General features: G+C 38.9%; 1 protein-coding gene across 3 annotated transcripts in view; it reads left to right on the top strand.

Annotated features, from left to right (window-relative positions):
• FBXO9 (F-box protein 9) overlaps positions 1 to 22478 on the top strand; it is a 43725-nt gene extending 21247 nt beyond the window's left edge. For all 3 annotated transcript variants that reach the window (XM_034766337.1, XM_034766336.1, XM_034766335.1), the window contains 9 exons: positions 7174 to 7273; positions 9930 to 10060; positions 14064 to 14178; positions 15342 to 15460; positions 15754 to 15844; positions 16874 to 16969; positions 18044 to 18137; positions 19287 to 19441; positions 20536 to 22478. In XM_034766337.1, the coding sequence (XP_034622228.1) occupies positions 7174 to 7273; positions 9930 to 10060; positions 14064 to 14178; positions 15342 to 15460; positions 15754 to 15844; positions 16874 to 16969; positions 18044 to 18137; positions 19287 to 19441; positions 20536 to 20644 (1010 nt within the window). In that variant the 3' untranslated portion in view covers positions 20645 to 22478. The remainder of the gene's footprint in view (positions 1 to 7173; positions 7274 to 9929; positions 10061 to 14063; positions 14179 to 15341; positions 15461 to 15753; positions 15845 to 16873; positions 16970 to 18043; positions 18138 to 19286; positions 19442 to 20535) is intronic.
• Positions 22479 to 27452: the final 4974 nt, after the last annotated feature.

Raw genomic sequence — 27452 nt, 5'->3', positions numbered from 1 at the left:
TCACCTCTCCAGAGGCAACAGCTAGATCCATGGAAGAATCTTCCATGGACATAGTTGCTGCAGTGTTTCTCTAGGGTAGTCAGGGTCGTGACACACCTTTCTACCCGCTGCACTTAGCATGAGGAAGTCTTGTCTGTGCCTGCTGTGAATCACCTCCCTGAAACCACCAGCCTCTGGCAACAAGCACTGCCTTACTCTCTCTGTACACGTTAATAGGCACACACCAACCCCTGAGTCCTCTGAGCATTCCTCTGGAGTCCTCTGCCCCTCTTTCACTGAGCACTCACAGCACTCTTAGATCCACTATTCCTAAAGGAATAATGCATACCAGCTTGTAAGATTCAATTTAGGATCACTGCTTTGCTTAACATACAGCACTTAGATAGCAAACACAAGAATAAGTTTATCAGAGAAAAGCAATTCAAGTGATATAAAGAGAATAGTGGAAACAAATGGTTACATATCAAACAAAATCATAACATGCTTTCTAGAGTTCAAACTTAACAAGGCATTTTCCTGTCTCCTTTAAGATAGTTTACGCCAAGTCGTTTCCCCCCATATTTTCAACCAGTTTGGTTAAGATCCCTTCTCATAAGATCAAGCTTGCTAGCAGCTTATCTTCACAGATTGAAGGAATGAGGATGTACCTCCATACCCCTTATTATACCCCCAAGTTCATTGTCCTTCGTTGTAAACAGAGCTCTCCATTGCTGGTTCACTTCTTCCTGTAAAATTTCCTCTTTGAAGATTTCACAATCCTTCATTAGCATTTGGCTCAGATTGTAAATGGATGTCCATTGTGAACGATACAATATTTAATTTACATTTTAAACAGATAAACAAACATTACTTGCCTGAAAGAAAACCTGCTTTTTACGTATCTGGTGTACAATCCTTAGATATAGATCTTAAAAATGTAATTTTCAGTGTGTGTGTCTAATATATATATATATATATAGACACACACAACTCCTTACACAGCATCTGTACATATGGTTTGCAGTGATACTGATGAGCAGTGTGACAAAAGCTTTCATTAGCGATCTTATATGACATTCTTTTGGTGAACCCATGGATCCTTGTACCCCTGTGCCCTCTGGCAGTTGGCATCCAGAGGTTCTTAGGTCACAGCTGCATCTACAGCGAAGGTTAGGTCAACCTAACTACATTGCACAGGGTGTGAAATTTTTCACAGCCCTAAGTGATGTAGTTAGATTGACCTAAGTTTTAGATGTAGACAGGCCCCAATCACAGAATTTTGGCCGGAGTCTTCAGTTCCCACAGTTAGGAGGTTTGAACACACACACAAAAGTCTCCAGCTTATGTTACAGGTATTGGACTGCAAAATTATTTTTTGCTACAGCCAGCAGACAGTTCTGGATTTTGAAAGTTCTCCAGATTTAAACTTATGTCCTTATTGTAGTACAAAACATTGAGCTGCTCAAGGCGGTCTTCAGAGGCACATGCAATGTTTGTCTTGAACTTTTCAGAACAGACAGAATGATCTTTTCACAAACATTGAAGTTACTGGCAGTGCAAGTGCACATAATCCAATGATTGGGTTTCAGTTTTCCAGTATTCAAGTGCTGTTATACTGTCAAAGGGCACTTCACATGTCATGTACAAGTCAAAATCGTGTTTGAACTCTTCTGCCAGGCAAGGAAAAAATGCACAGAATATTTTTATAGTCGCTAAATTGCATGACATCTGTGCCTGGACAAATGGTTGGCAAAAAGAGATCCTGTTCCAATGACTACATTGTGGATATGGTTGCCTTCAGTTTGCTTTGAAATTCTGATGCAAAAGCCAGGCTTGCAGATGAAAGGAGTTGCCATTTGGAGCCCATTGACTTGAGGTCCACTTCTTTTAAGGCATTATCTACATCAGACGTAACTTGTTAAGCAGTGTATCAATGCAGTGTATCATGGTGCATTTGTCTCCATTTGCCAAAGAGCCCTGTTGATTTCCCCCCCCCCAAAATAAACAAAGGAAAGATAAATTACAGCACAGTTTTCGCTGGTTTCCAGCGTCTTCGACCATCCAGCATAGTTTCATTGTCTTCTTTGAGGTAACTGTATTATCTTCTTAGCATCTGTCATGCTGTCCCAATGCATATGAATGAATTTTGCAGCCAGGAAAACCAGCGTAATGGCACAACATGAGGGGCACCCGCAAACCCATTGGTCTCATGTTGTTGCTTGCAAAGACTTTAAAAAATGCTTGCTTCTGCATGTTGTCATTTTTCAATTCCACGGATATGTTGAGTATGCAGAATGTATTAGCTTTGATTGCATGATTAATCGGTACCCGCAAAAGATGCCTGTGACACAATATCCTGAACAAAGTTTATGGGATTAAGTTAAACTTTATTGAATTATGGTTAATATCTTTGGGATAGATTATATTAAAAATGCAATTGTGTATAGGTTGTTTTGGCATAATATATTCCTTTAGTAGAGAGGGGGATGCTAATGTACTTCCTCCATTATCAGCCCTTTGAAACCACCCCTTAGAAGAGGTACACATTTACTAGTTTAAACTGGATTCTGCAGGGACCTACAGACAGGGGCTCTTTTGATAAATAGCCTAATTTTAAACTGATTTATGGTCTTCATGATCCAAGAAAACACTCAGGATCTCTGGAGGACCCCAGTCCTTAGGGAAGAATTAAAAGGACCAACTGTCTCAATTACTCTTGTTAACTACCTCTGAAGAGAGAGCAGGCAGGTCTGTTTAGGCAAACTGTCTTTGCTGGGGATAATACAGTGAAGGCAGAGAATTGTTCAGCCTGGACATACGCCAGTCAGAATGGAATGACATAGGGGTCTCCGCCCACCAGAAGTGATGGCCAGGAAAGTTGGAAGCCTGAGAGTGGATGCCTTTGCTGGACAAACTGAGGGGGAAAACAGGTGTAGTTACCTGGAACTGTGACAATGAGTAATACATGGAATGTGCAGCATATGCGGATACATTTCTTTCATGTCTTTTACTAAGCGTTGCATGTACCTCACAGAGTCACTGTTGATTAACACTATTTTCCCACATTTGACTGTACTCTTGCAACACATCAAATTAAAACGATCCCCACTGAAGAACAACAGAGGCTTTCAAATAGTATTAATGATTTATTCCTGTCAGTGTAGAACAATGATGTTCATTGCTGGCTGTCCAGAAAACTCTGGGGTTTTAAAGAGAATTTCTAACTCCTCAAAAGATCCTTCTTTGCAAGCTTGGGGCTGAGAGAAAAGTTCAGGCAGGTATTTTTTTTCCAGCTGAAGAAGTTCTGGGCCAGTGCAGGCTTGTGAAGCAGAACTATTACAGAGCTCAAACCACAGACATCATTCATTGGAATCACGTTAAAATACTACGCCTGTACCAGATTGTGTGGAAAATCTGAAGTTTCTTCCTTCTTTTGTCTCATTCTTCCAAACAGGCTTCTGTTGAAGTATCGCCTACCTTTGCTTGACTTTAATTCAATTTCATATGAGATGTTGTTCAAATGTTCAGCAATACGATCTGCCTTTCCAGAGATTTCTGTTTTACAAACTTTTCAGTGCAAAAGATCCTCTCCTTTTCCAAACTTTCATTTTGAATTTGAGGTCAAGGTGTACATTGCAGTATTCCTCTAGGGTTTTTCTTTTGATTCATTACTGATATAAAATGACAAAAACTCCAATACACTATGTTAATCAGTCAGACCTGCAACTCCAGCACTGTTTGCCAGCTGCTGTAGCACTTTGCCACACAAGCATCTAGTCCTCCCACCCTGAATGATCCTGGCCTGGCCACATGTCCAGCCTCACCAGGATGGTGTCCTGGTCCTCCCAGGATCATGATGGATGAGGATGAACCTCCTGCCATTAGGCAGGCCACCTTGCTGCTGAACAGCTCCAGTCACGCACATTCAGCTGGTGAATGAGGGAGTGAGTCCATGGCAGTGCGGCTGCAGAGGGCTCCCTGCTCTGCCTTAGAACCAGTGAAACCTGATGGCTGGAGGCACAAGATGCAGAGAAGGCTGCAGACATGGTGGGGCAGAGCAGAGATCCCTGGCCAGGACTGTGAGGAGGAAGAGGACAAGCCCCCTGCCATTGGAGAGGCCACTCTGCTGTTAGCTCCTGAATGGGGATGGTCCCCACGCTCCTAGCTAATGAGGGAAAGAGTGGGGTGGTGATACTGAATTCCTACAGGTGCAAGGTGCGAGGAAGGCTGCACTCATGCCAGCTGTTACCAATGGATATTTTTTCCATCATTTCAGTATGTCAGCTGACAGAAACATTTACTAACATTATCTAAATTGAATCCTGTCAAGCCTAGCTATAATGGAGTAACGTCTCTCCCTTGCTCTCATTTTTTGTGAAAGAGGGCTGACCTGGCTTAGGCATCTACATCCAGAAGAGGGGTCACAGCTGTGAATCCCCAGCAGAGATAGGCGTCTAACTACTGGTTAGCTTACGGGTTGTCAGATCAGCTTGCTGCCTTTTGTGAATCCCTTTCTTATGTACCTAACTCACCATGTATTTTATAAGAAGCTTGAGTACCTGTTTAACCCACACACCTCCTGGGTAGTGGTACCGAGACCATTTAGAGAGCGATTAATGAGTCTACTAAAGCTTTTAGCTCATGCATTTAGCTCCTGAGGTTCCAGGTTCAAGCCTGCCCACCGACTACCAAAGTCTGTTGGTGTTACACCTGATTCCAGGGTAAGGATCGCACTGGGCAGCAGGTCACCTAAAAGTTAGATGTTGTAATGCTCAGCATTGCCACACAGTCCCTTTATGTATATAGCCCAGAGTGCATAGTGCACAGGAGAATTGAGACTAGCTCTGCAGGTCTGCTCTAAAGCAGGTTCTTGCAATCTCTCCATAAACTTCAGAGAAGTTATCTGATCTTTGGGGTATCCTCCTGGGTTGTTTTAGTAGCAATCTTTTCCTCCCCTTCTCCTACATGCCAGGCCTTTTCCTTCTCTGGCTTTCACCTTCTCATGCTCCAGAGAGGAGTGGAACTATATAAATCCTAGTCCTTTACTCAAGAAATGTTCAAATAGAAACAAATGAAAAATACACATGCTAAACTTAACTGGTCAGTCACTTTTGGCTTGGTGCATTCCAGCTCTCACACTGTAAGCAGACACTAACACAGGAAGAGAGCTTAGGCACCTAAACCCCAGGTTTAGGAGCCACTGTGATCCACTGAATCCCTGCAGGCACCTAAATGTTCACTTTAAAAGTTCCCTAGGCACCTAAGTTTCTACCTCTGGGCGTGCACACTGCTGCCTCAGACTAGGTATCTGGACACTTACCTCACACCTGAGCCACAGTGTGACCCACAAAGTGGGGGAAGATAGGCAGAGGAGCACCTGCTTTAGCCATGAGGCCTGATCTGCTAGGTATGCTCAGAGGCCACCTATGGGATTGAGTCCCATTCAAAATCAGGGGAGTGGGGCGTGAAAGAGAGAGAATAACTTTATAGCCTAGTGCTAGTGCACCCACCAGGGAAGTGGGAAACCCATGTTCCAGTTCCCCTGCTCCAGTGACTATTATTTATCTAAAGAGGAACAACTTCAACAGGAGCGATTGAGGGAGCTCAACATCAGAATATCCCATATCTCAATGGTTAGAGCACTCTGAGAGGTGGGAGACCCCTTTTCAAGTCCTCTCTCCCCCTCAAGTGGAGTGGGGCATTGAACTGGTCTCCCACATGCTATATGAGTGCTGTCAACACTAGGCTAAAAGTTACAAGGTGTGCAGCAGCACCTCCTTCAGCCATTTTGTGTGGCGTGAGGCAGATACCTAACTTGTTCTCACAAGAAATAAGCCATCTGACTCCAAGAGAAGGGTTCCCAGGTGTGGATCACAAGCAGAGATAGGCACCTCCCTGCTGCCTGGACTTAGGTACCGATCTCTGTGAGAGGGGCAGGGTGGAGCTTAGGACCCGCCTCTCTCATTGGCATCTCCTGTTGGCTAATTTGGGGGTCTCCCCACTACCATGCTGGCTTGCAATACCTAAGTCCCTTTATATAGTTGGTCCTTACTCCCTACAGGCAATATCCACTTGAAAAATCAGCCTGCTTTCTCTCTCTCTCTCCCCCCATGCCCTGCTAATAGAAGAGATGCAGATTCTAGTATTCCTACTAGGGTGCTTTTCCCAACTCTTATTCAGGGACACTCAGTCTAGATATCAGCATTTGGTTAGTAAATATCTGAAATTAGAAGTATCCTCTCTGGATGCTAGAAACAGATGGAGAATTCTCTGTTCCCCATCTCATTGCAGAGCCTTATGGCTGCTTGCAAAGATTTTGGGATGGTCTCTGCTCCTCTATATTTCTTTCAGCTTTCTTGCTGCCTCTGCACTTTTGAATGAGATATCCTTCAAAGTGACTAGCTCCAGTGCCTGCCATCACTACTGCTGCTTTGCCACTGAGCAGCAAAGTGAAATTGACCTGATTCTTGTCCATGTCACTGATGCCTACAAGGGTTCTGAATAGCAGCATTTTTACTCTGCTTTAGCTTGGTAAAGTTATGAGCATCTGAAAGACTGATGTGAAAGCATCTGATACTGGAGTCATCTGTCTGCAGACTTCCAGTGCACTGCTGTCATCCTTTCACGCTCAGTTCAGATTTGGCAAAGCTCTTTGCAACCATAAAAACATAGAAACTTTATGGACATTGGAAGCGAGTAAGAGTTGATGGGTGCCCAACATCTTTGGGGAAAAAATCAGGCCTTTATGAAATTTAAGTGTATAAAACACCCTTACCTGTCAAGCCTTAACTGGCACTCCCATAGAAGGTATTGAATGAAAATTAATTATGTAGAAGCTGATGGTATGTGTCCTCCACAAAAGGGGCAAGTGGATTTTCAAGCCCTGATAGATGTGTCAAATAGGTCCATCTTCCCTGCTAAGATTACCATTTTTATTCTAATTGGTTTAGGTTAAATTGGATAGTAAAGAAACAACTGGGAGGGATGGGATTAGTGTCCAATTGGGCACCCTGATGAACAGCTTTGCCACTTAGAAAAAAATGATTTTTTAAAAAAGTGTAATGCTATAGAGCCTTCCTGGCCTTAGTTACAGTACAGTTACAGCTAAAGTCGTGTCTCGGGAGGAGCTCAATTTTGATCACTAGAGTAGGCATTAAATGTGTTCCAAGTTGTAAATATTACCTCTGTTTTCAGCCATCAAGTTTTATCGTCTAGCCATGCAACTTGTACCTGATATAGAGTTTAAGATCACCTATACGTGGTCTCCGGAAGGTGATGGTGTTGGAAAGAGCTAGTAAGTATGACAAGTTTACCACTGAGCAGCACAGGAGTGCACACATTTACACATTTTGTTTCTAATCCAAAGACATTCATTAAGGTGCCACCTATCTGTTTGTAATATAGTCACCTAATGTTTGAGAAGCATCTTTTTGTTTAACTTCAATTTAATTAGTAACATGCATTATGGAAAGTTATATAGATCCTTTAATGGGCCTGGGAACACATTTTATACCAAACAATACAATCAGATGCAGTTCTTAATTTGTTTGGAGCCAATTCAAACTTAAATTGAGGGATTAAAATAATTTAGCAGAAAATAGTTACTAGGTGATTTAAAAATACAGAAGCCACCATATTACTTTTTACTTGGTAATTCAGCTCTATAAGCTATGCAGGCAGGATCATTTTTAGGCTAGTAAGAGCTGACATATTGATTCTTGAAAGTTACACTGTAGTATCAAAAGAGTCTGCACTTGTAGGCTTGTACATACGTAGCAGTTAGACTTATTTTCCTCTTAGGGTAATAGCCAAGTATAGGATTATCTGGGTATTTAAGTGAACCCCCATTAACATCACACAGTGAGGTAAGAAAAATACTAGATTATAGAGTAGAGTTTTATAAAGTTCTTTTATATTCCTAGTATTTTCCCTCCCCTTTGAGCGACTCTCCGTTAGTCAGTTCAATCTATTGATGAGGACATGAACTTCCTTGTGGTCTTTCAAATTTTTTTTTCCTTATTGTCCCTCCCCAACTCCAGGTGATTCCAGGGCTGGAGCCAGCTTTCTTATCCTGCCCCCTTATTTGTTTTATAAAGTAGCATCTGCAGAGTATGCCTTTTTAGAAATGTTTGTTAGCACTATTAGTGCTTCTGCTCTCTAAACTAAAAGGTTGTAGAAGTTCTCTATGTCACACCAGCAAAAAAGTATAGCAAGCTACTATAACAATGTTCTGTAATAGTTGTCATCTCTTCCAGTAATACAAGGTAAGTAATGAACACGGTTTTATCAATTATCACTCCCTTTCTCCACAACATCTTACTAGAGTTTTAGGCCTAGAAGGCCAAAACAGAGTTCTGTCTTCTCTTTACAGTATTTTAAAGATCCTTTTCTAGCTCTTTCAGCTAGAGTTGGAGCTTTTTTTATTCCATCACTTCCCTTATTAAACCCATCCCAATTAAAATTAAACTAAACATGCAAAAGAGAAATATAAGTACGCTTCTGGAAGTTCTACACAAACTGTGTGTTCTCACAGAGAGCTTGTTAGTCTTAAGGGCAATCAAAAATAATATACGCAGCACCTCATGGGTAAGGTTAGGTAGAGTCATGTGGTTTGAGTGGCTACTTGTACACACCTGTATAGAATGGTTGCACCTGTTGTAGAGAACTCAGATTTAATCTTTTGTTGCAGTAATGTAATTTTATAGCGTATTAAACAATGTTCATTAACCCTTAAGCATAGGGAGCAATCCATGAAGACACTTAGGAACCTAAGTCTTGTTTTTAGGCACCACTGCAATCCACAGAATTCCCACTGTACCCTGTAGGCACCTGAACTCACTCAATGCCTAAGTTTTTGTCTCTGAGCAAGGACTCTGATTTACAAACTGAGGAAGCAAAAACAGTGAGGAAGCAAAAACAATGAGGAGTCCTTGTGGCACCTTAGAGACTAATATATTTATTTGGGCATAAACTTCCATGGGCTAGAAAACTGAGGAAGATAGTTGTTCAGCCTCCTGAGGGGCATGTGGGACCTGATCTGGTGGGTGTGCTCAGACGGTGCCTACTGGATTGGACCCCTCAGGTGAATAAACACAACAGGTTGGCGGGGGGCATGTAGGAGGACCTCCGCCCGTTGATTAGGCACTCATCCAGGATGTGGGAGATTCCTGGTTCAAGTACTCCCTCCTCCTGAGGGTGAGAAGGGATTTGAGCAGCGATCTGCCACCTCTCAGGTGAGTTGCCTAACCACTGGGCTATGGGGTATTCTGATGGGCCTCAATTTCCTATATTGAAGTTATTGTACATTAAGTGAATAATTGAATAATATTAATTGGGCCAGAGAGAGTTAGAGATCAATATGTTGATGAGGAAAACCACAAAGGGACACTATTAGTTTAAAAAGTAAAAAGTGACACCCTCCCCCAAAAAATCCTTATAATAATTACTATAATGAGCTCTATACAAATATAATTTACTTTTCACTGGTAATGCTGCTGCTTTATTTCTTATGCGCTGTTCATCTGAGATAACAAAAATAAATTAATTGCTTTAATATTTTGCTGCTCATAGACTAGCAGAGTTCTTCAATGATTGTGTTGCACATACTGCAGGTGAATGTAGAAATCCAAACAGCGAAACTGCTTGGTTTGGGATTAAAAGAAAGATAATTACAGAAATATTTCTGTTAATATCATACTCTCTTAAAAAGACATCCTTGTTTTAACAAAACCTAAATAAACCTGATTAGGCCTCTTTTTTTTTCTTGGCAAATTAGATTATCATTATGTGATAAGAAATCTTAATGACTGTACTTTGATCTTAAGAAACACAGTAATTACAAAGTACAAATCAGAAATCATATCAAATGAGAAGAAAAGGTCAGTGTGAATACTAGATGTTGGCATATTTTGTTCCAGTCTCAGGTTTTGTTTTATTTTTCTTTACTTTAGCATTGAGGATGGTGATGATGATGGCAAGATGGCTGATCTTTTGTCCTACTTTCAGCAGCAGCTCGCTCTTCAGGAATCCTCAGTCAAACTTTGTCAGCCTGATCTTGATGTCAGTCAGACTCATATCTCAGGTGTGAGATTAATTATGTCATAAGTTCATAAGGAAGGAATTCTTAGAGGTATATTTTTGAGCTCAGCTTTAAGAAAATGTCTTGTCTCTTTTTATTCTAAAATATACATTTAAAGAACTTTCTTGTAAATGACTCAAGGTATCTATTTGTTCATTATTATAACTAGATGTATGGGAAGAAATCTCATCAACTGGTTTAACAGCTCTTTCTTCATACATATTCTGGCCTTGTTCCTGTAGTCTATTCCATGCAGGCAGACTCATGCAGGCTTGCAGGCTCAGAACTTCACTTTGAAATTTACTTAGCTTGTTCCCTGGAAAGACTGTTCACATGCTACTTGTCTTCCTTACCTCTGACAGTTTATTGGGATTGGGAGAGGGAATAGGCTGACATTGATTTATTTTTGAATATAATATGGAAGGACTGTTTTAACACTTAACCTGCAATCCTGAAAAGACATAAGCAGGTGTTCAGTCCTACATACTGTGAGTAGTCCTATTGACTTCATTGGGACTACCCCCAGTGCGAAAGTAAGTACATGTATAAGTCTTTGCAGGAGTGGGTCCTAAATATTGATTTCTTAACCTTTATTATTGTGCCTCTGGCATATTTTTTTTAAAGCTGCCATATACCTTTCCTTAACAGTGAATTTGTGTTTGGAAAAATGAAACAGTTTCACATTTTCTGGTACACATGAGTCTGCTACAATTATGTGAATTAAAGTGATTTGTTTTATGGGAAGTGGATATTTTATATTTCCTGGTGGAGAGTATCAGATTCCTTTCAGTGAAAGCAAACATTTTTACAATTGTTATAAATGAATCCATTCACACACACACTAAAAAACTCTGGCCACGCTATTTTAAAATGGCCAGTGATTTTTGGGTGCCTCCATTTTGGGCACCCAGCTTGACACCTAAGGAGGGGTCTGATTTTCAGTGGGTAGGTGCTCAACACTTTCAGAAAATCAGACCCCTATGAAGCATCTCATTCTGTCTCCACAAAATCACTGATCAGCTTTTGAAAATCTTAGTCTCACTACTTTTCCAAGGAAGCAAAATAGAGTAAATTTATGGAACTTCAGCAGAACTTTGGCACTATTTCTATTGTCTTCTGTGTTTAACTCAGACCATTTAGAAAGACCATTTTTCTTCTTGATTTTTGCCAAAAGAATTTGGAAGCTTGCACTTTGTATACCATATTATCATGAGATCCCAGCCTGAGTGGGGGAAAGCCTCAAGCCCTCCTCTCCTGTCGGTATTTCTTCCTCAGTCTCCATGATATTCCTGCATTTTACTATTCTGCTGCTCTGCTCTGCTTGTAGTAGAGTTGAAAGTCACAAAAATCTTGATCTTTAATCCATTTGTTAATCGGGTTAAGGATCACTATTGATCATTTCTGCAGCAGTCACAGATCCACTGGCCTAGGGAGAAAAGCAGCCTGGATGTGAAAGAGAACTTGAGAGAGCGTGCATGTGCGTGCCAAATAGTCAGGTTCTCGGTTTGCAAGATGCTGTAAACCCATAAGACACTGTCTCTGCCCTAAACTGACATTACTTCCTTACTTTTACAACATTGAAATGCCAGCAAAGAGTGCTTTAGCTGTATTTCTATTATTTTTTTCCATAACTGGTGTCTGGCATACAGAAAGAAATTAGAATGTGAGTGAGACCCAGAGAATGAGAGAACACTAGACTAATCAAGGATGGCAGTAGTATACAGATTTTTTTTTTTTTTTGGAGTGATGATTAGTTCTTGGTGCAAGACAGCAGGGGAAGATCAGACTTCTACTACTTAACATAAATGCTAAATTTTTATTTCCCATCAAGAGTATGGGTAATTTTTGTTTTTAGCAAATAAGATGTTTATGATCTGGACAACATTCCTCACCAGAAGTCTAAAAAAACTTTAGTTTAATATTATACATTTTCTAGACAGTGGACACATCATTTGAAATAATAGCTTTCTACAGTGGGTGAAGATATTCACTGTGATGGGGCAAGCAGCAAAAATTCTATAACTAAATGCAAAACCAGCATTAATGCAATGTTATGGCTGTACAATTCTGAATAAAGAGAAGTCTGGAAAGTCAAAAGTTAAGGTACCATGTTCACTTGGCCATGTTGCATATCCTACATAAAGCATACATTTAACATAATCAGTAACATGTTAAAGAAAACAGGAATAAAAAGATCACTACATATTTACAACAGGGCTGCATTAACATTGCTGTCGGAAGATATGTACATTTCCAATCTTTTTTTAATTGACTTGTGCGGTCTTAAGTTTTTGCTTTAGATTTCCTAGATCTTGCTAAACGAGAAAAGAATATAAAGTATCCAGTTTCACATGCTTTGGCTGACTGATGACTATCAAATGATAACCATTGATGTTGTTCAAGTTAATAGGCCCCAGTTTGTCAAAGGCTCATGATTTTTAAGCTTCTTTAAGATCTTAGCTGTGTAAGCAGCATATTACATTATAAGGAGTTATAGCTAATGCACTTAAGTTGCCAAAGACTGACTGGAGCCTGTTTATGTACTGTATTGCTAAGCATGCATGTGTGTATCTATAGCATGCATGTGTACACAGCTATCAATGGTATAGGAGCAATATAGTTGTTAATATACCTGTTTTTTTAATTACATATGCTTCAAATGGTATGTTGAAAGTATCTGCTACTAAATTAAAGCAAAGTTTTCAAAATGGAGCAAAGGCATGACTCCTCAGTTAGGAATAATTCCATGTTGAGTTTTAACTTCCAAAGTTCAGATATTTGTATCAGGTGAACAAATAATCTGGTGTCATAAAAATAAGTCGTCCCCCCCCTCCCGCGCAATCTATCTCACTACTCAAATGGCTAAATGCCGTTTGCCCAGATTTTCCAGGAAAAAAGTCACCTAGGGCTGAGACCACATATCAAAAAACTTCAATTCAAAAGAGAACTTTTTTCCAAAAAACAATGTATAAAAACAGTTATAATTGAATAGAAACAGTTTTGTAGCCTTAACTACAGCATCTGTCACTGGTGACCATTACACTTCTCTAGCTGTTTTTACTAAAGTGTATCAGAGCAGTTTAGACTGAGTAAATCTCACACTTGCCTTTTGTGAAATAGGTGTAAAGGTTATTTAGGAATCACTCAGCCCCGGGCAGTAGAAACAGCAGCTGCTTAATAGCATACAGCAACACTCTTAACAGTAAAGGTTAAGTAGTAAAGATGATTATATCCAGCTAAAACTGTAGAGAAAATTTAGGGAGGTGGAATGCAAGTAGATGGAATTCTGGCTAAAACCCCAGGATTTTTTTACTCTACCTTTACTCTTATGAGAATTTTCCTAGTATCTCACTTGTCGATAACTTTGGATAGGATCTTGATTTATTTGTGTTTAAAGTCATTGGAAAGAGTCCTCAACAGTACCATGCCATCTGACATCCCATTGGCTCATTACTGACAGAGGGAGGAGTGATACAGTATAGATTCACCAGCACTAATTCCTGCAGGTTATACATGTTCCTAGTGGTGTCCCATACAAGTACGGAATTGCCTGAACCTCCTGAGCTTTTGAAGTCAGAGCATCACAGCTTGGCTTCCATGCAAGATGTAAAACGTTATGTAAGAAATAAAATGTTACTTTACATGTGTGATGTGCACTAAGAGCTCTCTATATATTAAAGCTGCTGGGGAAATAATTGTTTCATAAAATCAGTGATATACCTGTTGTGCCCTGAAAAGATATGTAGCTGTGTAGTCTTTAAGACCACATCTAAAAAATATTTTGTTAGCATGTCGTGTCTTAACATTTGTATATTATGTGAAGTTCTTTATAGTGCATCAGATATTTTTTCGTAAGGTATTTGGTTGACTATTCCCAGTCAAATTTGTTCTCTAATTTCCTGTGAAAAACAGGATTTTGGTAGCTATCAAAAATAGGATCGGGGAAATAATTTCTTTGATTATTGTCATGTTACCATGTGATCACTTAATTATTTTCTGTTCACAGTGCTGCCTATGGAAGTGCTAATGTACATTTTTCGATGGGTGGTTTCCAGTGATCTGGACCTAAGGTCATTAGAGCAGCTATCTCTGGTCTGCAGAGGATTTTACATTTGTGCCAGGTATAATTGAAACTTTATCCATAGAGTGAGATATTCACCTTCTGTTCTCTTGGGTGGAGAGCAAGGAGCTTTTCTTAATCTTAGTCTTTAACCCGGTTACTAGTATAAAATTATAGCCGTAGACATTTACTTAGGTAGAAAAAGTCTGTGTGGGAATTAAAAAAATTGCTGGTGGCATTTATCTTAATCAAATTGTCATTTTCGTGAGAATACAGTTTGTTTACCTTAATGTGAGCAGGGACTGTATATTGCTGTATAAACAGTTAAAATTGCCAGACATTGTGAAAAACCCTGCCTAATAGATGAGTGCTGTGCTGGGACTCAAGATCCCTAGGTTCTATTCCTGCCTCTGCCATTGGCCTGTTGGTGACCTTGACCAAGTCTTTTTGCTTCCCCGTGCCTCAGTTTCCCCATCTGTAAAATGGGAATAATGATATTGACCTCCTTTGGGAAGTGCTTTGAGATCTGCTGATGAAAAAAGCACTATATAAGAGGTTGGTATTATTAGTATTGGTATATAAAGACTGGTAGTGAATCCATAGAGGAAAGCTGCCTGTATTAAGAAAATGTTTTTGCTTTTAGGCTGTTAAATCTATATATTGGGCTAAATCCTGCTCTACTTATTCATGAGTAGTCCCATGTTAAACTCCTGATAATACTAATCAGGTGCTCAAATACACCAATGATGTTTGAGGTGTAAATGTCTGGATAGATAGAAGCTATTAGTCTAATATAAGCTAATATGTTTTGGTGATATTTGAATGATGTTTACGAGCAAGGAGTACCTTTGCTCACAAAAGAGAGGACATATTGTTAAATGGAGTTGAGGAGTCCTAAAATAATAGTACCGTGACTTTGATCACCATGTAGACATCACTAAGCAATGCCAGGTTGACACACTCAGAAAGTTCTGTGCTGTATTGTCACTGCTTCATATGTTTTACTTTTTGATGAGAAAATGGCTTTCTAGCTCCTTAATGATTCCAAGTTCTATGTGGCTTAATAATTTAGTAATTGAGCAGTCTAAGAAAAATGCCTTTAACTCTATCCAGACCCCATCTACCACTACGTTCTTAAAGTTCCCCACTCGTCTTTTGTGCCTTGATAGTGGAGTTCAGCAAGGTGCTATAAAGCTATGGGTTTTGCTTTTATATCTTCACTAGGGATCCTGAAATCTGGCATCAAGCCTGTTTGAGGGTTTGGGGCAGAAGCTGTAATAAACTTGTTCCTTATACCTCCTGGAGAGAAATGTTTCTGGAAAGGCCCCGTGTTCGATTTGATGGTAAGGAGTATTTTTGGAAACAGATGTCTTCATTGTTATGTATGATTTTGCCAGAAAAAAGTTGCATAATCTTTTATTTCTGTCTAATTATATAGTGCCACAAATGTTAGGCCTTATCTAAATTCAGTTTGGTTTTGAATGTGCAGATCATCTTTAAAAGAAAGTTCTTCCTCCTTTTTAGGTAACAAAAATATAGCTGAAAACCTATACAGCCATAATTTTTAATCTTGTATGTTTATGCACTTTTAAAAGATGCTTGAATTTTTAGGTACTTATTTGCTTCATTTCTGTAGGTGTGTACATCAGCAAGACAACATACATACGTCAAGGAGAGCAGTCTCTTGATGGTTTCTATAGAGCATGGCACCAAGTGGAATATTACAGGTAGAACTGTAGTAAACTGAGTGAGGGAAGTATTTCCCCCTCTCTCCAAGTACTGTTCATTCAAATATAGATCTCAATACTGCAAACGCTAGTAGTTCAGTTTAGCTCAGTGGAACACTAAGTGTGTAAAGTTACTTGGGTGTAAGTATTTCCAGGATCAAGGCCATAAGGAATACTGTTACCTCTGGTCAATAGAGGTAGGTTTAGAAACTAATTTTCCTTCTCAGTTGCACCGTCTGCTCATGTCAAAACTGATGCCACAGATTTCTCCCTCTCCCCAAATCATTCCTTTCTTTGTGCCCATCAAAATAGTGCTCAGAAAAAAAAAAAAAAGATTAAATAAAAATTACCTTTTAAATTTACTCATAACCAAGCAAGTAGATTTAAAGGCTGTTTTTTTTAAATCTGCCTTTTGAACTCTTTGCAATTACTCATTCACTGCCTTTCTTAGCCTTCTCATTCCACTATTCACATAGCTAATTGTTCTACTCTGCTGTCCCCTCCTGAGTCTAAAATGAGCTACAGGATACCAGTCAATCGCATAATCATTCATATGATTTGGAAAGTATCAGCCTGTCTTTCTAGATTTGGTATCTGATCTTAATATCTCAAATCTGATACTTAAGGTAGAGAAGCACTATCAAACAGACTTCTTCAGATTAATATGAGTTAAGAGCTAATTACATTTATCTCAGTGGGTACTGGGTAGGAAGAAGGTTCCCAAAGTTTATATAAGATTCATCTTGACTTCTGGTCAGTAGCTCCTTTTCTGCATTCCTTCTCTGAACAGAAGTTCTTAACTTCTGTGCTCTTGCAAAAGTCTGCATAGTTTGGTCATGTGGTCTCCCAAACCAGGTCTTTTGGTTTCTGATGAGCTGTTTCTATGCTTTTGAAAATATGTGAAAATCTGTTTTTAAATGCTAGGAATTAGCACCTGTAATGCTACACCTTTCTGTGAAGGGCTCCCATGAGAAAACAGTATGTCTACTACTTTTTCCAGGTTTTTATTGTATAATTGTATTTTTGCAGATACATGAGATTCTTCCCAGATGGTCAAGTAATGATGCTAACAACTCCTGAAGATCCTCAATCTATTGTTCCTCGTTTACGGACTAAAAATACAAGGTATGTTGAAATTGCACATTTATCTGCCTCACGCGTTGTTTTTTACCCTGCAGAAAAAGGACGCTTTTCATAGAATCATAGAACTGGAAGGGACCTCGAAAGATCATCTTGTCCAGTCCCCTGCACTCAGGGCAGGACTAAGTATTATCTAGACCATCCCTGACAGGTGTTTGTCCAACCCGCTCTTAAAAATCCCCAATGATGGAGATTCCACAACCTCTCTAGGCAATTTATTCCAGTGCTTAACCAATTTATTCTAGTGCTTAACCATGTTAACTCATGTTAGCCTCTAGATTTGGGAAAAGTAAAAACAACAATGGAAACATCATTTATTGTTTCTATTGTGCCAGAGATATTCATAGTTCTTTACAGGAAAATGTAAGACCTAGTCCCTGCTTCAAGGGACATTACAATTTAAGACCCTGATTCTGGAATCAGACATCTGATTGTAAGATCAAGGCCTTGGACAATGTCTGGAGAAACTCAGAGTGAACAGATGGAAGAGACATGCATTGTTGGTCTTGTGATTTGAGGATTCCTCCCTCCCCCCAAGAAAGGCAAGGAAGTAGGAAAAGAGGGCAAACAGTGAAAGGCTATCTGAACAGAAGTGAACGTCTAGGAAGGAGTAGAAAGAATCAAGGAAATATTAGTTTCTCTGGGTCAAGGAGGATGTTTCCTCCTTGAAACGTTCCCGTGAACTTATTAAATTATTGTGGAAATGTGTTTGCATCTCTAAAACAATGCAGTTTTGAGCTATTGCATAAGAATTTGAAAGTGAAAATAACTAGAAATTGTATTAAGAAAACTGACTAGCCAGTCTACTCTGTCCTAATTAAGAAAAATACTAAAAAGCAATTTTATGAACATAATAATTCATCACCTATAACAGGCCTGATGCTTTACAAAACACAGAAATATTCCCTTGCCCAAAGGCTCACATCCTCAAGTCAGTAATGGAAGGAAAAATAGATCTTACAACTATTGTCAGTCTTAATGCTTAGGTGTTTTTGTAGCATAAATAAAAACTAGTATCCTTAACAGTACGTGCTTGAGACCATCCCTTTAACCTTCCAGAACTGATGCAATCTTGCTTGGCCATTATCGCCTCTCCCAGGATACAGACAATCAAACCAAAGTATTTGCTGTATTAATGAAGAAGAAGGAAGAGGTAGGTACCAAAATAAAATAAGAGAAATAAGAGAACGAGAGGGTAAGGAGAGTGGGATTTTTTTTCTTAAGGCTTCCCCACAATTGTGTCTTTAAAGAGCATATGGCGGTGTGACTGTTTCAGAGACTTGCTAATGAACTTGGTGCATGAAGTGATGTCAGATAAATTACCACACATTAGAGCACTTGTAAAATATAACAACTTACTTGTCTCCTTCCAAAAATATATTAACTTTCTGAAGCGAGAAAGCAGTCTCTCTGAATCAATATATCGTGCCAAGCCTATTTGTTGTAAAATGACTTTGTTCACACTTAGACACCATTTCTCCCCCAGTAAGCCCTCTTCTGCCAACTGTTCCCCAAGCTTGATTGCTACACAAGGCCTGTATTAATTTATAACAGCCTTGCTAAATTTAAAAAGAGATGTGTATCCCCAGCTCACAAGATGGTGGCATGAGAATTAAGTCAGAGGAAGAAGAAAAAGGTGGGAGCAGCAGCAAAGACCTTTTTATGACATCACCTTTCATCTGTATGAAACTTATTTCTGCAGCATTAAATAAATGAATCTAAATAATGAATTCCTGGTCAAGAATTTAACTGGGAATAACTTTCAACAACAGATGTTGCACAAAAAAAGAAACACCTATAGTAAGTAGTGTCAAAGTAATTACAAGGGTTGTGTTATTGTACATGCAGCTAACTTAGTCTCAGTTTTTCCTCAAACCCTATATTGAGTTTGAGATATTTTATTTTCTATGAAATCCTGCTCCATATGTAGCTTGGTATAAGTTAAACAATTTTTCAAGTAATATTACTACTTAATTCTAGAGTTTCCTATGTGTGAGACATAGTGTAGGATGTGTGCTAAATAAGGAAGTGGTAAAACGTTCTAAGAGTTCTGAGGTTTAAACAAATGACTTGAAAATAAAATAATTATGGTCTTAGTTTGGCATTTTATCATCACTCTTTCCTTCTAAGAACTTAAAGGATCACTACTTTTTGGCAATGTAAATAAAAGTATCCTATATATGAAAACATGGAGTTTTTGCTATTTCAGGATCTGTCTTCACACTTATTTAAAGTGTTATGGTAAACCATGGTAGTGCTGTATGTTCTTTGTGTGTCACTAAACTTTGTGTTTATTGTACAGAAACCAATTGACTACCACAAATACAGGTATTTCCGCCGTGTTTCTGTACCAGAAACAGAGCACAGTTTTCATGTAGGACTACAGCTATGTTCCAGTGGCCGCCAGAGATTCAACAAGCTTGTTTGGATACATCATTCTTGTAACATAACTTACAAGTAAGTTAATAAACTGAGAACAAGATGTTTGCAAGTAATAAGGCCGGAAGCATTCATCTATCCAATGACAAAATGTGCTAAGAGTTTTGTGGTTTAAACAAATGACTTGAAAATAAAATAATTATGGTCTTGGTTTGGCATTTTGTTAGCATTCTAAGAACTTACAGGATCACTACTTTTTGGCAATGTAAAGTATGGGAAAGTATCCTAAACATGAAGGCATGGAGTTTTTGCAGTTTAGTAAGATTTGTGAATAGTATTTGATCTATTGTACTCGGCAATCCTAAGCAGAAATATTTTTGTTCCTAGTAAACTGTTCACAAATATATATAATCCCATGTCACATTGAAAGCATGACTTGTATTTTGGCTATCTCCTGACTCTTCAGTATGTGCTTGTATTATTAATAAAATGATTATCACGATAAGCAATGGCATTCCACACTGCATTATACTTTCCATTCCTGTTATAGGATTCAGAATTTGGAATCCAAGGAGGAGGATATTGCCCTAGTAAAGCAGCCATAGCTAGGAATGTTTAATGTAAAAATACCATATTTGCATGCCTCAGTGAGAATCATGAATCTGTACTACAGTAAAGTGATATCATATCTTATTAGCCTATTTAATGCTCATAGAGTTAGATTCCCAGTTATGTTCTCTATCTAGCACATGAGGATAGCCTCCTGACCTATACAAATTGATTTGTGCAACACTGTTGTTCTGCACCAGTGTGGAATTTGCCCGTTGGCTGAAGTCTAGCATAAGGGCTATACACCATGTAAGCCCTGTTTGGAGGTTTTAATTGGGACCTAAATGATGCGTAGCCCTTGTGCTGTCCAACAAATGAACAACTCCTATAAAACACAATGTCACAGTGTAACAGTTACAATCTTTTTAAGGATAACTCAGGTTGAAAATATCAACTACTTAACTTCCCTGAAGTGGTTAGCTTGTGTGTATGTGGCTTTGTGCATACTTTGCATTATGAAAATACTGGATTACTCCTTATCACTCCCCTGAATACAGATGGAAGGATTTAAATGGCAGTTTATATTTAATGAAGGTAACTCACTTTTGTAACGTTCTTTGTAGATCTACTGGTGAGACTGCAGTCTCTGCTTTTGACATTGACAAGATGTACACCCCTTTGTTCTTTGCACGAGTGAAGAGTTTTACTGCATTTTCAGAAAAGCCTCTGTAAGAAACACATCTCTCCTTTTGCAACTCTTGCATGATTAAAATATTAGAGCAAATGAGCACTTAAGTTATAAATCTGTATATATTTGAAACTTATTTTAAAGTTTTGGGAATCTTTTTGGAAGACTATACTGGTAATATGTTCTATTTGATTTAGGGTGGCCGGGTTTTTATTGTTTTGAAATCAAGCTTATGAATTGTTTTAAACACATTTATGTTGTGAAAAGACTTTGATAACATGAAAAGTTTTTACATGTCACTTTTCATACAGATTTATGAACCATTCTCTAAAATGCGAGTCTTCATCTGCCTATGCACCTTAATGATATTTCAGTCCAGGAAGAATAATAATAGAAAAACACTTACTGTACATGTGACTTAGTGTGTGCGTGCTTTGGTGAAGGCTCAAAATGTGAAATAAGTTGTCCTACATCTGTTTAAAACTGTGTGTGACTTGAGAAAATAAATTTTTCTTTTAAAGTAAATGTATTTTGTTTGCCTTTAAGAAATGACAAATTAAGTGCAAAGAAACCTGAAGAAGTGTGAAGTTCAACCATAAAATTCAGCCAAACCATGGTGATACTGCACCATAAATGTAATCTGATCTTGATAACAGCCCATTAGAGCCTATCATCTCAGGGTGGTAGACCACTCTCAGGATCTGTAAGCCAGCCACAAGGGGCAAATGGCTGGCTTTCTCCTCTGTGGTCTAGGAAAGGGCTCCTGGAGTACATGGTTCTGCTGGGGTGGTGTCATAGTGCAGATGTCACTAGTGTGCTGAATTTGAGTACGCACTGTTCAGATTTAATTGTGCAAATGAGAACAGGGCTCACTCAAACATGTTTGTATTTTGTTGTTAATCCTTCCCTGCTACAGAAACTGTAAATTCATTGGACATTTGTCATTCTTATTAAGTTAACTTCTGGGGCTGCTACAGATTTTCAGGTACCATGTGTACCTAAAATATGTTCCTTGGATTTTCATGCAGGTACTGTATGCGGCTTCTCCTGCATATATAACGTGGGAGTTTGGTGCAGATACTGTATGCTGCTTTTGATAAATATGTACTTTGGGTTCTAACAACTAAAGCTTCTAAATGTTTTTGTTCTACTAGATTCATGTAAGATTTTTTTTCTTAAAAGTAATTCCTTATAAATTTACCTTCTGAACAACTCATTTCAAAATACTAGGAATTAAAGAGGATGCAAGTACAAAAAAGCTGTTGAAAACTTTACTTGTTCCATAATTTGTAAAGTGTACCCTTGCATGGAGCTACACAGCTAAAATACATCAATAAATTAGCATTTTGCAAACAATTAATTGCTATTTCCTAATGTACCCATAAGTCACTGACTTTTTTTTCACGTAGTAAAACATTCTGCATTCAGTAAGGAGCCTATACAATATACTATATTCAGTTACAGCATGATTGAGAGAAGTAAAAATATCAGTTGCTTTAAAATCTCAGTTTTTGGTCTTCAAGATAATGAAGTTCTGTCAAGTACATAAACTAGGAGTGCCTGTTATGAAGTTATCCATTGTAAGGGTTATGGTTAAAGCTCTGATTTTTAGATTATCTTTAACTAGTCCACAAATACCATCTGTACATAAAGAAATATCAGTTTGACTTGTATGAAAGAGGTTAAAGATACCAACTTTTTATTTAGGTGACATCAATAGTTCTTGATTTGGTCACTTAGTGATACTTCAAGCTTGTTGCACATACGCACTGTATAATAATGTATGTAACCTAACCCTATTTGAGTCTTTAGCCTGTACAATAAAAGCAATCTGAGGCTTACAATCTGAGGCTTTAAAAACACTATATCTGACATTTACCTGCTGCTTCCGATCTCTTGTTTGTTAGATTTCTTGTACACATACATTTCTGAGGCTTAAGTCGGGGGGTAATTTCAAGGCTGTCATGTCCTGTTGCACAGTAACTATGGCATGGTGTAGTTTCAGAATCTAATCACTAGTGCAACTTTACAGCAGAGGTTCTCATTTTTTCCCATACTAAAGAAACACCAGGACCCTTCTCTCCATCTATCTGGGAAGTGGCTTGTACTGCCTCCTCTACACCCCATTTAGTAATATGGGAAGTTCAAGGTGGTTTGCCAGCAACAAAGGCTGCTAATATTTGTTCACATGCTAATATTAAAAGTATATATGTGACTCTAGCAAAGATACTGATTGTTTGGTCCTAGATTTTTACTCAGCCCATCAATAATGTTATTGTCTGTCTACCAATTTCTAACAACCCATGGTGTGGCCTCTAGCTATTAAGGAAATATGCTCTTACATCTAGTATTTCAAAACAGTTGTCCCTCAAGGCTAAATCAGCAGTTAGGGACAATAGTAAATATAGTCAACATGCTGAAGGGACATGTGGTTTTCAAGTTTACTTCTACATCAGTAGTACCCGGACAGGAGCCATCTCCCAGTGGGCTTTCCAGCTGAATTAAGACAAGATGTGACAAGTGGGTGTAACAAACAGAGGGAGGACAGTTATAACAATGATAATGAACATATTGTTGCATGTGCCTATAAGTGTATCATTGTGGGTTGGATCAATGACACCCACATTCAATATATTAAAAGGAAATCTATGTTCCTCAGCATTTGGTCCACAAAAAGACTTTCTGATCACGAAAGGAACAAGAACCTTGATTTTTTTTTTTATATGGCCTGGAAGTTTCTACTAAATGCTTTATCACAGGGGCCAAATAAGACTGAATCTCAACTGGTTGACCTGAACTGAGAACGTTCTCTACCATGTTTTGAGTTTACCTGTTGTCCACAGTTTGCTGCAAAGTGCTTCCCCCCCACCCTTGTCTGACAGATCTAATAGAGAATAAAATAGTGTTCCCACTCTGTTATACAGTCTGCATACTTTGTATCTGTTAGAGCAGTGTTTCTCAAATTGGGGTCCACAAGGGTACTCCAGGGGGGACTACGGGCCCTGCTGATCAACTCTTCTCCCCTCCCTCCTGCAACAACTCCTCCTCCCAGCATCTCCTGCATGCCAGGGAAGGAGGCGCTGGGAGGGAGAGGAAGGGGTGGGGGCTGAGCAGGGGGCTTGAAAGTCTGAAAATTTTAAAATCAAAATGGGGGTCCTCGGGTTGCTAATGTTTGAGAACCACTGCTTTAGAGTGTAGAGATAGTGTGGTCTAATGGCTGGAGTACAGGATTCAACTTTAGGGCCCCAATCCATAAAAGTGTTTGGGTGCCTAATCCCCAGATTTAGGAACCTAAATCCCATTTTTAGGCACCACTGCACTTCATTATAGAGTCAATCACGTCCATCTTCTGCCACTTCATGGATCACTAGTTCAGGCTTAGGCACCTATCTTCATGTCAGGAGTGGGAGTTAGGGCACATCCCTTTTGTGCACATTTCCCTTTGGCTGCCTTCGGTAGCTCCTCCTTAGCACACTGGCTGTGTGGGTTGCATTCTTAGGTCCCTACCTCAGGCTTTGTGGATTGCAGTAGTGTTCCTGTGATTTTTCTAGGTATCTAATAGGCATTGCAATGCTCTGCATCACAACACCCCAGTCCTTTTATGGGTTCAGGCCTACGTACTTCCAAATTCTCAGCTCTGCCACTTACTGTTGGGAAGCAATGTGATACGAATTAGGCCAGTGCTGAGCTCTTCTGAAGATCCCATCCTTAACTTTTGTCTCAGTTTCTCCATTTATAAAATATGCAATGTTACCCTGCCTTAGTGGAGTAGTTTGTGAAATGTTAAGCATTGAGTAGTGGTGCTAAGTGTTACTTCCTGTACATAAAATATTACACTAATTGCAAAAGCTAATTATGTACAAATCAAATTTATTGCATTAAAAGGCAAAAGCTTTCTGAAATTGGATGCACGATAGATCCTGTATTGCATCAATGAAAAAAAATCAATATAAAAACATTTTAAAGGGAGCATTATCAAGTCTACTTTGGTCCACTTAAAATTTTTAAAAGCAAGCAACAGAATAGCAATAGAAATGGATACATAATTTAAAAAGTTTCAGTGGAATCAGTTTTGATTAAAAAAAAAAATCCCCCTGCAATGGATGTAACTACAACATTTGCAACAGCTCACCAGTGCAAGAGAATGTGAAAGTGGTGAAACTGACTAGACTATTTATTTTCATTGCCCAAGCAGAGAAAAATGCAAAAAGAAAACTAAAAACTAGTGAGAAGTAAGTTTCTTTAAATTAGGCCTACTTTAATAAGATTATTAATGCATGTAATTAAATGTGAATTTTAACTGGATAGTAGTGTCCAGGCTCTGTTTAATTCTGAATTGCAGCTTTGCTGCCTCAGGATAAGTCTGGCTGCTTTTCAAGGTAAAATAACCTCTTACACAATAGTTGACCTAAAAGAAATAGAACAGTTAATGCTATGCTGTAAACTTTTATCTTGTTGGGAATTTAGCCATGGGGCTGTTATGTAGCCCCTAATTGAGCCTTTAAAATCAATTCAAAATTGCTAGTCCGTCCTGGGGAATAGCAATTCTATTGCTTCAGCTGGGATAAAAAAGCTGGAAGCTACCATTAAATGGAGTCTTTGGACATGAATAAATGTTGCTGGTTTTGTACAATTTAGCCCAAGATAGTTTTTGATGTCTATGTTTGAAATTCCTTTACCCTAACCCATACACACAGGCAGAAAAGCACTAAATGTGTTCTTTACAAGGGACACGGTCAAAAGGGTAACCAGCTATACTTCAAGGAAATAAAGGAAAAAGCTTAGTTTTAAGGAACACTATTACACAGTATTATTTATAGCAAAAATCACAAATTGAAAGATAATTGCATGTGAAAACATACTTTTCACCTATTCACGTGCATCAAGCCTTAGATGATATAGGTCATGGAACAGTCTGTATTTGAAAAGAAGGGCGATTTTGTAGTTAAGTTGCTGGACCGGGAATCTGGAGGCAGTTCTGCCATTGACTTTGTGTGACCTTGGGCACGCCACTTAATCTTGCTGCCTCACTATTCCATTGTCAAATGAGGATACTACTACCTCTCTACCACACAGAGATGTTCTGCGACTCATTTAATGCATGGGAAGTACTCAGATAGAGGAGCGAGGGGGGCCTAGATGGAAAATACAAAGAGCAGTCACCCTACTATCTAGTTAAATATAACCTAATAGAAATGTTTCCACCCATATATTGTTTTTAAACAACTAAACATCCCTCTAGATTGTTTACAGCCCAAACATTGCATGCTGAAGACCTGAAAGTGAAACTGTCTTCCTTGTTATTTGATTGGCCAAGCTGAGAGAAGTGCAGAAAGTGAACAGCCAATGTCAATAGTGACTGATAAAAATAAATAAAATGTAAACTTTCTAATAATGAGGTTATTGGCATTAGGTTAAATTAGTTAGTTTACAATAGACGACTTTTAAATTGGCATTGTCCTGTTTTAATCATCTGCTGCAATCCAGCAGTGGACACTGCCTCAGTGGGGTTTTCTGACCTGAGCCATTATTGCAAACTGAGCATATTGCTTTGCTGCCAGTAGGTGGTGCCCCAAACTTTTAAATTCGGTTTTGTACAGTACTTGATTAAGTCTAAATATACATTTGTTCATGCCCCCCTCCTTTGAAAATAATTGAACATTCCACTAATAATAACAACACACAGCAAGTTATGGCTTAGCATCTGATCTAACCCCAGGCAAGTGCCAAGTGTCCAGATGGATAGCAAGATGAATTGCTAGGGTACTCATGGTGTTGCAACCCCTCCAGCACAGAACTACACCTTCCCCATTTATCATTCCTCCTTACTGGAGTGGAATAAATATAAAACGCTGCAACTCCCTGCAGCTGCCAAAATCCTTCCCCTTCTAACTATATTAATAGTGAGAGCTCCCAGCCCAGATACCTGGTTGCCAAGTCCTTCCCCTGAAAGTCTGCTAAGCCAGTTACAGAAATCACTAAGGTCTCCAAGCTTTACTTTGCATATGGTGCAACAAATTTTGGGTCAGTCCAACACAGCCTTAATGCACAAGTCTCCCTTTGCATTAGTATAAAGTAAGAGAAACTGCCATTGAAGGCAGTGGGGTTACACCATTGTCAAATTGTGTGAGAGAAAGGCAAATCAGGTCCAATATGAATAGTTAGGCAAAGATGCTAGAGTTGCTGAGAAACCAGAATACGAAGGAGCAAATAAACAGAAATCCTTTATCACAGCAAAAACAGCAAAAGTTTTTTAAAAGTTAAAGCATGAGGTGGGAGGGGGGGAAGGGAGAAGGGGGACACTAGGCCGCCAAAAATGTCTACACTAGACTTTTTCAGACATATAATTCCCACTTTTTCCACCGGTGGTACCAACAATGACAGACCTCAAGTTTTTAACCATCATGTCTTCTAACCGTGCCCAGAGTAGTATTAACAAACTTGGTGGTAAAAAATGCACAATCTCACCTGAGCCTTCTTCTTCTTCTCCAGGTGCTAACAGTGGTGGAGTTGCACCTATTGGGAATTGTGACTGAAAAATTCTATTGCACACAAGGACCCAGCATGACTGGTACCAAACTGTGTTAGGAACAATTTTAGCTGGAGATGTAGTTAAGCTAAGTTTAATTGCTGTTATCTAACATGGGTAAAAGGCTTAATAGGCGTAAGGATTAGTATGTAGTGTTGTTGTAGCTGTGTTAGTCCCAAGATATTATATTAATAGCAAGTGCTCCCAGCCCAGACATTGGATGTCAAGTCCTTCCCCCAGAAGTCAACCTACATAACACTTTCAAAAGATGAGTCAGAGTTTAAATTCATCATTTTGCTAGACACTAAAAATCATGGCCTGAA

This window comes from Trachemys scripta, chromosome 3, assembly GCF_013100865.1.
Source record: "Trachemys scripta elegans isolate TJP31775 chromosome 3, CAS_Tse_1.0, whole genome shotgun sequence".
NCBI classification, from domain to species: domain Eukaryota; kingdom Metazoa; phylum Chordata; order Testudines; family Emydidae; genus Trachemys; species Trachemys scripta.
The sequence above is the reverse complement of the archived record's forward strand: the minus strand, read 5'-3'. Positions and strand labels throughout refer to the sequence as shown.